General features: G+C 36.6%; 1 protein-coding gene across 1 annotated transcript in view; it reads left to right on the plus strand.

The window, feature by feature from the left end:
* Positions 1-13,729, plus strand: part of LOC150107569 (uncharacterized) — a 613,086-nt gene that overhangs the window by 295,571 nt on the left and 303,786 nt on the right. Inside the window, exon 15 of the mRNA XM_090392132.1 lies at positions 11,837-11,918. Coding sequence (XP_090248258.1) covers positions 11,837-11,918 — 82 coding nt within the window. The remainder of the gene's footprint in view (positions 1-11,836; positions 11,919-13,729) is intronic.

Raw genomic sequence — 13,729 nt, forward strand, 5'->3', positions numbered from 1 at the left:
ACTGTGAGAATGTAATCGCATAGTTGTGTGGACATGATGTTTAGGGCCTCCCTCGATGAGTCTAAGGACTCCTGGAGTTGCCCGAAATAATAATAATAATAACAATAATAATAATAATAATGAAGATGCCCAAGAAAATAATAATAATAATATCTCAAACTTTGAAGACCACATGCCCTCAGTCTGTCTTATCAGTGTCAAATCAAAATCAAAAATCAATTAAATTATCAGTGTTGTCTTATCAAAGCTTTTACAGTGGAAGAATAATTTTTTTATTCCTGCAAGTTAGTGTCCCACATTGCAGTTATTAATAAAGTACTCAGCCAATGGTTGTGAGGCCTGGACTCTAACAAAACAAGACATCAAAAAGTTGGAGGCATTTGAACTTTAATGCTGGAGAAAAATGATGAAAATTAGTTGGACAGGAAGGAAAAGTAATGAAGAAGTTCTAAATATAGTTCATGAAGACAGGTCATTAATGAAACACATCGATAAGAGAAGAAAAAGCCTAATTGGACACCATTTGAGGCATGGGAGACTGATTACAGAAATAATGGAGGGGACTGTAGGAAAGAGGCCATGAGGCAGACCAAGAATTTCATAAATAAATAACATAATGATGCTAAGTGGCATTAGGAGTTATGAGGAGATAAAGAGGAGATCACAGGACAGAATGTTGTGATGTGCCGCTTTAACTACCAATCTTCGGATTGAATCACCAAAGAAGAAGAAGACTCAGCCAACAATTATCCTCAGTCCAAAATGTGTATCATACACTTAGCAACATTGAACTCATATTAATTGTCATTTGGCCATGAAACCCATTTATCCAAAATGTCCTTTATCACTTTTCCTGATTTTGCCTTATCAGTAAATAATTGTATATTTATTCAGTACAACCTGAATATTATTAAAATACAAATTACTGCATTAAAGAGCTAACGGAAAGACAGCATAATCTAATTAAAGAGACAATGGAACTACGACAAGAACTAAACTCCTTAAAGCAACAGGATGAACTCTTAAACCAACAACAGTATAAAAATGATCTCCTGATAGATGGTCTCCCGGAAATTGCAACGGAACATCTAAAAGACACTGTAATACAACTAAGCCAAAAAATTTGCTCTCAAATTGAATCAAAAGGTATCCAGTCAGTACATCGGTTACCACAAAAAAGGAAAAGAGAAAACAATTCCCATCCTCATCCCTTCGTGGTGTGACTCACCAACAGCCCAACAAAAAGTTACACTTATAAAAGCAAGCAGGATTAAAAAACCAGTAGTCGAAGATCTGAAAGGAGCCCACGACAATACCCCAATATACTTGTCTGAATACTTAATGCCTTACTGCCAGAAACTATTCTACCAAACAAGGAAAGTAAAAACAGAAAAAAATTACCAGTTTATATTATTATTATTATTATTATTATTATTATTAAACAAGACCTCATGGAGTCAAAGATTCATCTAGGAGGTCCTTTTATCTCACACACATCTCATCATACCACGTCTTAAACACATTCAAACTCCTTGCAGACACCACACTCTCAGGCAAGGCATTCCAATCATTCACAACTCTGCACAAAAAAAACCTGCCTCTCACTCCCCCTACTCACACCCTCTTTATACAGTTTCCAGGGATGACCTCTGGTTCTCCCCTGATCTCCCACTATTCTCTGTAGAACTTCTCCACCATTGATCCTGTAACAACTAGAGCAGATGGAGGGAGTGGAAGGAGGGCAAGATTGTGCCACTTCATAAAGGAGGTGATCGAACTCAAGCATCAAACTATAGGCCTATCTGTGTGTCAGGTGTTGTGGTTAAGTTGTTGGAGAAGCTTGTGAGAACTAGGATCCAGAGTTGGGTTGACAACAATGGTATAACCCCTTACCAACTTGTAGGTCTCTATCATATCTCCCCTCTTCCTTCTCTGCACTAGACTCTGCAAATTACATATTTTCAATCTTTCCTCATACTCGACATTCCAGAGGTCAGAAACTACCTTAATCAGTCGCCTTTGGACCCTTTCCAACATCTCTTCATCCTTCTGAAAACCAGGTGACCAAATCTGGGCACAATAGTCCATGTGTGGCCTAATCAAAGCTTTATACAATGGAACAAGAATCTCCCTACTTCTACACGTCAGTGTCCTCTGCATCATTCCCAGAAGTCTTTGTGCTATCTTCACAATTTTGGCGATGTGTCCTCTAAATTTTAGATCCTTATCCACTATCACCCCCAGATCTCTTATTTCCTCTACTTGCAACAATATATTCTCACCAAGCATAAATTCTGCATCCCATCTTTGTTTTCCAAATTTTAAAACCTTACATTTTGCAACATTGAACTCACATCCCCATTTCCATGCCCAACCACTCAATTTATTCAAGTCTTCTTGCAAGGCCACAACATATTCACTACTCTTTATGGTTCATCCCAACTTTGCATCATCTGCAAACAACTGAATATCTCCATCCAAATCTTCACCAATATCATTAACCACAACACCTGACACACAGATAGGCCTATAGTTTGATGCTTGAGTTCGATCACCTCCTTTATGAAGTGGCACAATCTTGCCCTCCTTCCACTCTTTAGGGACTTGACCAAGTGCAAGACTCGTATTAAAAAAAATGTCAAGACAGGTGTCAACTCTCTGGCACATTCCTTCAGAATACGCGGTGATATATTATCAAGTCCCACAGCCTTATTTACATCTAGTTTACTCAACTCCCCAAACACCTCTTGCTCATTTACAGTCAGTCACTCCTCCCCATCATCAACTGCTCTTAATCTCTCCATGAAGTCACATTCACAAGATTGGAAGATCTTTATGAACTGCTCATTAAGTATCTCCACCACACATTCTGCAACAGCTGTCTTTATACCATTTCCTCCAATCAGTGTCATCCTTCCATAATCATTCTTTCTTTTGCTGGCTACATATCGAAAGAACTCCCTAGGATTCTTTTTGGCTTCATTAGCTAACTGCTGTTCATACCTCTCTTTAGCTACTCTCACCAACCAAGTCACCCTCCTTGCCTGGTCTTTGTAGACCTCATGAAATTGGTTACTTCCACTTCTCTTATGCTGCCTCCACAATGCCCTTTTTCTCTGTATTGCATGCTTAATCTCTTTATTCATCCATCTCACACCTACCTTATTTAACCTTCTCACCCATGGTATACATTTAGACATTGCATCTACTAAATATTTTTTGAAAATCCCCCAAGCTGCATTGATCTCTTTTCCAGCTAACTCCTCATTCCACACTATATCCGCAAGCTGTCTCCTGAGCTCTTCATAATCACCCCCCTTGTAGTTCCACATATACCCTTTTTCACAGGGGTCCTTGCACTGCTGGCAACCACCCAAGTAATCACCTCATGGTCACTTTCACCAATTGGTGGATAATTTGATACCTCATTGATAATTACATCCTCCGATGAGATGACCAAATCCAAGACCCTTAATCCTCTTGTGCCCTCTGTTACATACGGTCTGAGGTAGTTATCCCTCAAAAACTCAAGAAACTCATTTTCTTTACTTCCAGTTGCTATCTCTTCATTCTAGTCTATATTGCCATAATTAAAATCACCCATAATGATCACCCTTTTCTTATTTGCTTGGCTTATTTGACTATACATTTCACTATCACCACCATCCACATTACCAGGTCTATAACAACATCCCACCAAGTATTTGATTCTATTCACCTCTATCTCACACCATACTGCCTCAAAACCACTGGCCACATTTCCCTCTTGCATCTCTACCTTGTATGGACATAACTCTTGTCCATACAATATGGATAAGAGACAGCAAAATATTCTTTAAAAAGACAAAAGATGCAAAACCAATCCAAATAAAATCCATAGAAGACCTGAACAGGCTGCCACATTAAAGGGTATAATAAAAGGAATATTGACAACTTGTAAAGAAGGGAACAGTACGCCAACCTACATGAATGAAGACCATCAAGCAGATGTAATCACCCCGGAACATGATAATTGTCACATTCTGAAATCAATAACAAAATGGAAACAAGTGACTATCCCCCAAAAAAGGATTATCTATTCTCCACAAAGCATTCAAAAATACTGGCTGACCCTGCAAGCTTATCTGAAGGAAGATATAGATAACATAGACATTTTAATACTGACTGAAGTATCTACGAGAAACGAAGAGGCAACCATCTACCAAATGCCACACTTCCAACAACACACTGCAGACAAACTAAACGAAGAGGGTATAATAATATTTACCAAACATAAACTAAAAGTAACATAAATAAACTATAAACTAGAATACAAAGAAAACATATGCATCAAAATTAAAAACATCAAACAAGAAAACTCCTTGATAATAAATGCAATATACAGATCACCCAACTTAAGCACCACAAATTTTCTAGATGAACTAAACAGATGGCTTTCAGCCACGAAAGAAGGCACCGCAGAATACTTGATAATAATAGGAGACATGAATATAAACATTAGGAACATAAATGACAACACAGAACAATACCTAGACCTCCTATCAGCATATAATATAACCCCATTCATACAGTCATACACACAAGAAGAGATAGTCGGAAATACAACAACCTCCTCCTGTATTGACCATATAAATATACAGGCCCCTCCAAACAGCCACACAGCAGCTGTCATAACATGCAAACTGGCAGACCACTATTTCACAGCATTACAGTTACACACGGAACCAGAACCCATGAAACTCACTGAGACTGCAAAACAGTATTATAGCATTCTAAACGAAACAATAGTGCACGATGAAATCAGAAAAACAGACTGGATGCAGATAACATCTTTAGACTCTGCTGAAGCTGTATATAATAATCTTAAACTTGCATTTAAAAAAATATATAACAAAGCATTAAAAAAAATAAAAATATGCTCCCAAACAAAACAGAATCCATGAATAACAGACAACATATTAACATACATACAAAGAAAAGATGCCCTATGGAATCAACTTAAGAAGTCGCTAAACAATATTGCTTTACAAGCGATATTGTTTGACAAAAGAAAACGGAATCTCCTAATAACACAGATTAGAACGGCAAAAAGAAACTACTACTACAGCACCAAATTAACAACAGCTCAGAACATAAAGGAAATCTGCCACCTGATTAATGAAATGTTGGACAATATACACAGAACCACTGCCTCAGAAACAATAAAACACAGCTTTGCTTGCAACCCCAAATCCCTCAAACAGTTGGCAAACAACTTTAACCAGCAATTCGTGAACTCTATCCAAAAACTACAAGAAACAACCTTTCCTCACACAAACGAATATTCTCCACTAGGTCCATGAGCAACCCAGTCGATGTGGTTCCCCACAGTAACAAAAGAAGAACTATCACTGGCAATTCAACTAATTAACCCCAACAAAAGACCGAGGATAGATGGAATCAGACCAAAAGACATCAAGAAACACTCAACCAACCTATGTCCAGTAATACAAAAACTGCTAAATAAAATCTTCAAAACAGGACACATACCTGAAACACAAAAGACTGCATTAATCACACTCATACACAAACAGGGAAAAAGAAACATTATAAGTAATTACAGACTCATCGCCATGTTGTCTGTAATCAACCAAATCATGGAGCACTGCAAACTCTCCACATACGTGGAAAGATTTCAAATCATATCCAAAACACAATATGGCTTTCAAAAAAATAAAGGAACAGCAGCACTCCTGGAAGATTTCACAGACCTAATAAATGCTGCATTGGATAAAAACAGAATAACATAGTCTACTCTAGTGGTTTAAAGCATACATGGAAAATCACCATAAAGCAAAGAGGTACCGGTAACCTGTGGAGTACCACAAGGAGCTGTCCTATCTCCCATTCTATTTAACATATATACACACACAACATAAGCCATCTTCCCTTAAAAAGTAAAATCTTCCAGTACACAGACGACAAGGCCATAGTATCCATTCACAACAACGCAAATATCACTTACACAAATATGCAACACGACATCAATCAAATCACTAACTGGTTAACCAAAAACGGCATATATATATATATATATATATATATATATAAACCCTGGAAAAACAAAGCTAATGATATTCAAAAACCCCAAACCCTGCCCATAGAAACAAAATATCTCACCATCTGACATTCACCCACCTATACACAAAGCACTGAACCTAAATCCACAACCATCACACAGGTGAAAACAACATGCTATCTCGGACTTCACTTCGATGCTGATCAAAGTTGGAATACCCATATAACCTACCTAACACCAAGCTTAGGATAATAGCAAGCAAACTATTCCAATTAAAAGATATAGCCCTGACACATAAAAATACTAATCTATAAAGCATTATGTGAAAACATTTTAAGATACGCAATCACATCATATGCATTCTGCACAGACTTAACAAGTTACAATGGTTGCAAGATAAAATGGTAAAACTGATATTCTGGGAACAACCCACACTTATGCAAGCAGCATGGACACAACACCAAATATTTAAGGTGAAACACTTATGCCACTATACAGTCATGTTAAAACACTACTACAGCCCAACCTATAGAGTAACCAGAACAACATATCAGATAACAAGACTACAGTCAACAAACTATATAAAATATAAGTACAACAATCACTATAGCAAAGCCACCCGAAACTTCTACATACCTGACATGATAAACAAACTGCCGTTCGACGACAGAAACCTAGGGACATACAGAGAGCTGAAACAGGCACTATATAAATATTATAGCGAGAAAGAAAATTAGAGAAAGTCCTGTTTCTCTCTCTCTCCCTCTCCCTCACACACACACACACAAAAAAAAAAAAACTATGACAAACCCCTCTCAAAAAAACACCACTACAAGGACACAAACAAACACACCATGTCCAAATCGAACCCTACCTGTAAAAAAAAAACAAAAGTTAAACTGTGTAATAGCAGTTGAAGCCTTCCAAGCACGTACCAACAAACAGTAAAATCAACACCTGGCTTGCGACCAGTATAGAAACATAGCCACAAAACCACCGCCATCTATTATCTTCCTCAGATAAGCTATGCAAAGCTTCGAGGAAGAAATCAGAAATGCCTCCCAAACTATTATTATTATATTAGTTATATATATAAAAAAAAATCTGTATAATCATCACTGTTAATATTAGAACATGTATTGTAAATGCACAATACAGAGGCAAAGAGTGTTATTAAAGTTTTTAACTGAAATCCAATGTAGAAAATTTTGTAAAATTATACACAAGATAACTATTGTATATATATATATATATATATATGTGTAAATATTTTAGCAATGAACAAAAATATTATTTATTAAAAAAAAATTATTATTATTATTTAAAAATATTAACCTGCAAGTATCTCTTATTCATGATTGTAATGTATTATATATATATATATATATATATGTAGGAAGTATTTTTACCTTGGGTATAAATATGTTAAAGATACCAAGTAATTTTAAACCTGGTTTTACTCCATTTCCCAAGTAAGCAAACAGACTAAAAGTCAAGTTTGCGCCTGCAATTGATGCAAGTCTAACTGATCCCACAGGTAGTGCAGGATCAGGGCAACTCGTGGCAAAGGTGGAACAAGCTCCGATCACTAATCTTAATATTTACCCTTAATGCCAAAACACATCTCCAAGAAGGGGATGTATTATGTTTTGTATTAAAGGCAAGGGGCCACTACCCAGACCGGTTTCGACCTTTATTGAGGTCTCGTCAGTGGGAGCTAGGCTGGAAATACCAAGATTTTAGTCATACAGAGCTTGTAAGTATTTTGCCAAAACAAGTTACCATAAGGTGTTTTAACCTTATTAAATAAAAATCTCTGGAGGAGATATAAATGTAGGAAGTATTTTTACCTTGGGTATAAATATGTTAAAGATACCAAGTAATTTTAAACCTGGTTTTACTCCATTTCCCAAGTAAGCAAACAGACTAAAAGTCAAGTTTGCGCCTGCAATTGATGCAAGTCTAACTGATCCCACAGGTAGTGCAGGATCAGGGCAACTCGTGGCAAAGGTGGAACAAGCTCCGATCACTAATCTTAATATTTACCCTTAATGCCAAAACACATCTCCAAGAAGGGGATGTATTATGTTTTGTATTAAAGGCAAGGGGCCACTACCCAGACCGGTTTCGACCTTTATTGAGGTCTCGTCAGTGGGAGCTAGGCTGGAAATACCAAGATTTTAGTCATACAGAGCTTGTAAGTATTTTGCCAAAACAAGTTACCATAAGGTGTTTTAACCTTATTAAATAAAAATCTCTGGAGGAGATATAAATGTAGGAAGTATTTTTACCTTGGGTATAAATATGTTAAAGATACCAAGTAATTTTAAACCTGGTTTTACTCCATTTCCCAAGTAAGCAAACAGACTAAAAGTCAAGTTTGCGCCTGCAATTGATGCAAGTCTAACTGATCCCACAGGTAGTGCAGGATCAGGGCAACTCGTGGCAAAGGTGGAACAAGCTCCGATCACTAATCTTAATATTTACCCTTAATGCATCAATTACTTGCATCAATTGCAGGCGCAAACTTGACTTTTAGTCTGTTTGCTTACTTGGGAAATGGAGTAAAACCAGGTTTAAAATTACTTGGTATCTTTAACATATTTATACCCAAGGTAAAAATACTTCCTACATTTATATCTCCTCCAGAGATTTTTATTTAATAAGGTTAAAACACCTTATGGTAACTTGTTTTGGCAAAATACTTACAAGCTCTGTATGACTAAAATCTTGGTATTTCCAGCCTAGCTCCCACTGACGAGACCTCAATAAAGGTCGAAACCGGTCTGGGTAGTGGCCCCTTGCCTTTAATACAAAACATAATACATCCCCTTCTTGGAGATGTGTTTTGGCATTAAGGGTAAATATTAAGATTAGTGATCGGAGCTTGTTCCACCTTTGCCACGAGTTGCCCTGATCCTGCACTACCTGTGGGATCAGTTAGACTTGCATCAATTGCAGGCGCAAACTTGACTTTTATTCTGTTTGCTTACTTGGGAAATGGAGTAAAACCAGGTTTAAAATTACTTGGTATCTTTAACATATTTATACCCAAGGTAAAAATACTTCCTACATTTATATCTCCTCCAGAGATTTTTATTTAATAAGGTTAAAACACCTTATGGTAACTTGTTTTGGCAAAATACTTACAAGCTCTGTATGACTAAAATCTTGGTATTTCCAGCCTAGCTCCCACTGACGAGACCTCAATAAAGGTCGAAACCGGTCTGGGTAGTGGCCCCTTGCCTTTAATACAAAACATAATACATCCCCTTCTTGGAGATGTGTTTTGGCATTAAGGGTAAATATTAAGATTAGTGATCGGAGCTTGTTCCACCTTTGCCACGAGTTGCCCTGATCCTGCACTACCTGTGGGATCAGTTAGACTTGCATCAATTGCAGGCGCAAACTTGACTTTTAGTCTGTTTGCTTACTTGGGAAATGGAGTAAAACCAGGTTTAAAATTACTTGGTATCTTTAACATATTTATACCCAAGGTAAATATACTTCCTACATTTATATCTCCTCCAGAGATTTTTATTTAATAAGGTTAAAACACCTTATGGTAACTTGTTTTGGCAAAATACTTACAAGCTCTGTATGACTAAAATCTTGGTATTTCCAGCCTAGCTCCCACTGACGAGACCTCAATAAAGGTCGAAACCGGTCTGGGTAGTGGCCCCTTGCCTTTAATACAAAACATAATACATCCCCTTCTTGGAGATGTGTTTTGGCATTAAGGGTAAATATTAAGATTAGTGATCGGAGCTTGTTCCACCTTTGCCACGAGTTGCCCTGATCCTGCACTACCTGTGGGATCAGTTAGACTTGCATCAATTGCAGGCGCAAACTTGACTTTTAGTCTGTTTGCTTACTTGGGAAATGGAGTAAAACCAGGTTTAAAATTACTTGGTATCTTTAACATATTTATACCCAAGGTAAAAATACTTCCTACATTTATATCTCCTCCAGAGATTTTTATTTAATAAGGTTAAAACACCTTATGGTAACTTGTTTTGGCAAAATACTTACAAGCTCTGTATGACTAAAATCTTGGTATTTCCAGCCTAGCTCCCACTGACGAGACCTCAATAAAGGTCGAAACCGGTCTGGGTAGTGGCCCCTTGCCTTTAATACAAAACATAATACATCCCCTTCTTGGAGATGTGTTTTGGCATTAAGGGTAAATATTAAGATTAGTGATCGGAGCTTGTTCCACCTTTGCCACGAGTTGCCCTGATCCTGCACTACCTGTGGGATCAGTTAGACTTGCATCAATTGCAGGCGCAAACTTGACTTTTAGTCTGTTTGCTTACTTGGGAAATGGAGTAAAACCAGGTTTAAAATTACTTGGTATCTTTAACATATTTATACCCAAGGTAAAAATACTTCCTACATTTATATCTCCTCCAGAGATTTTTATTTAATAAGGTTAAAACACCTTATGGTAACTTGTTTTGGCAAAATACTTACAAGCTCTGTATGACTAAAATCTTGGTATTTCCAGCCTAGCTCCCACTGACGAGACCTCAATAAAGGTCGAAACCGGTCTGGGTAGTGGCCCCTTGCCTTTAATAATACAAAACATAATACATCCCCTTCTTGGAGATGTGTTTTGGCATTAAGGGTAAATATTAAGATTAGTGATCGGAGCTTGTTCCACCTTTGCCACGAGTTGCCCTGATCCTGCACTACCTGTGGGATCAGTTAGACTTGCATCAATTGCAGGCGCAAACTTGACTTTTAGTCTGTTTGCTTACTTGGGAAATGGAGTAAAACCAGGTTTAAAATTACTTGGTATCTTTAACATATTTATACCCAAGGTAAAAATACTTCCTACATTTATATCTCCTCCAGAGATTTTTATTTAATAAGGTTAAAACACCTTATGGTAACTTGTTTTGGCAAAATACTTACAAGCTCTGTATGACTAAAATCTTGGTATTTCCAGCCTAGCTCCCACTGACGAGACCTCAATAAAGGTCGAAACCGGTCTGGGTAGTGGCCCCTTGCCTTTAATACAAAACATAATACATCCCCTTCTTGGAGATGTGTTTTGGCATTAAGGGTAAATATTAAGATTAGTGATCGGAGCTTGTTCCACCTTTGCCACGAGTTGCCCTGATCCTGCACTACCTGTGGGATCAGTTAGACTTGCATCAATTGCAGGCGCAAACTTGACTTTTAGTCTGTTTGCTTACTTGGGAAATGGAGTAAAACCAGGTTTAAAATTACTTGGTATCTTTAACATATATATATATATATATATATATATATATATATATATATATATAATACATTACAATTATATATATATATATATATACACACACACGTGTATATATAATTATTATTGTATCTATGTATGTTTTTATCTGAGATATATCTGAGATATTCTATCTATGTATTTATCTGAGACATAAAAAAAAAATAATAATAATAATAATAATGTCACAAATATAGATTTCCTGTAGTACCAAACAGGTCACACCCCTTCTCTTAAACTCAGCACCTCCACATGTTACTCTCTGATACAATGAGTTGTTGGACTCACTGGCAGAGATATAATAGTAATCACAATCATAATTAAATACTGTCTGCCAGCACACTGGTGCCATCGCGATAAATTCAGGCTTTAAAGTACTATGAATTATTTGACTGCAACTTAAACTAAAGTATCTAAGACAAATCTATCAGATAATATAATGTGTACATTTAAAAATATTTTTTCTAATCTTTTGCTCTAAGTTAATAACTTAATATTCTTTCTCTCTTCAGTGAATGATTCCATTGGGATTGCTGTGGTATTTTATAAAAATTTTTCAGTATTTCTTCCAGAGCGCTTTCTTGCAAGAGAAAGGTATGTGTCATATAGTGGTTATTTTATTATATTTATTATTATTATTTTAAATTTATACATCATTTTATTAAAAGAGGCTGTTCTTAACAGACTTTTATGCCTGATGTAAACCTATTTGGAAAAATATCTTCAAATATCTTCAAATCATATTTGACATATCTGTCAAATATGTTTATGTTATTTAACATATTCGTGCTGGACATGTATGCAATGTCTTTTGATTCCTTCATGGAGTCAAAAGGCTTATTGCATGAGGTATACACTGTTACACAAAGTTTGTCAAATTGTGCTTTTAATTCACTCAACATGTCTGCATCAACTCACCAAACACTCTCCATAGAAAGAACCCTCTCCTCATACCTTGCTTACATCCTTCTTATACAGCTTCCTGTGATGGCCTCTTGTTCTATCCCTTTTTCACATTCCATGTAAAATTTATTCCACATTAACCCCTTAACAACTTATATGTCTCAGTCATATTCTTCCTCCTCCTGTTCACTAGACTTGGGAACAATTAGTTTTCATATATCTTATTCCAAAGACTAGTTAGTCAATCATCTCTTAACCATTTCTAATGTATTTTCTTTACCATGAAAACTAAGTGACAAAATCTATGCACAATACAATCCCTCGATTAATGTGCCTAATGCATTCTTTAAAACAGGCGCATTAATCGAAACGCACTAATCGAATATAATAACCTATGGGAAAATGTATAATTTGTTCCTCAGATTTCTTTTTTGACCCTTAATTTTTTTTATAAAAGAATTAGGGTATGTCTCAGGCCTAGTTAAAGGAAAACCATGAAGCAAAAAGACAGTAAAACATATTCAGAATATAAATTTATTATTCTGCTTCTTAACAAAGAATTGAGCTAACGTAGTTTGGCGAGCATTCTGTTTCTGTTTTTCATACAACTGATGGTATGGCCCAATTGCCTCTTCTGCACATTTTACTGGTTCTCTCTTCACCAGAGTCAGTCTCTAAGCATTGCTGCTTAAAAACTTTGATTGTATGAAAACTATTTTCAGATTGTTTGTGTAAAACCTCTTTGGGATTGTCAGTGATTAAATTTTCTTCATATTCTTCAGGATCTTCTCGCTGTGCATCTAAATTTAGCAGGTCGGAATCACTCAACTTCTCAGAATGAGATTTAATTAACTTAGATTCATTTGAAAAGCCTCTAAAATCATTTGCACAATGTGGAAGAATGCTTCCAAATGGCTCGCATATTGCTAGAGTAATTTCATTCAACTTTGAGACTTTATAACCAGGCTGAGATTTCTTTGATTTGGCTAGAAAAGTCTTGGAAGGCATTCGCTTCCAAAAAAAAGGCCAGTTTCATCAACATTAAATATTTGTTGATCACAATTGTCCCCTTCTTACACAATTTTCTTCAAAATCTCTGGATATCTCCTTATCTGCACTTGCAGCTTTGCCTGTGATTAGAACATTATGTAGGCTATTTCTCTTTTTGAAATGCTCAAATCACCCAGCACTAACGTGGAATTCTTCTTCTTTTCCATCATCATTATTTTATTATTATTTGACACCTCCAGGGAGTCCAAAGACTCATTGAGGGAGAGCACCTGCTCTACAAACTGTCTCAACCACTCAATCCACCAACTGACCACAACTACACCAACACTATCTATCGCCAACCACCACCACCACTAGTATTTCCACAGACAAGCACAAACATCCATGCCCACTGCGGGATTCAAACCCGCTGCCTTTTGGCTGGAGAGCGGATACGCTAACCACTCGGACAACCAGACTGGCATTGATAGCCCTTTCTTTCCAGGTTACAA

This window comes from Typopeltis vanoorti, chromosome 4, assembly GCF_054136105.1.
Source record: "Typopeltis vanoorti isolate ZY-2024b chromosome 4, IOZ_Tvanoo_1.0, whole genome shotgun sequence".
Taxonomy (NCBI): domain Eukaryota; kingdom Metazoa; phylum Arthropoda; class Arachnida; order Uropygi; family Thelyphonidae; genus Typopeltis; species Typopeltis vanoorti.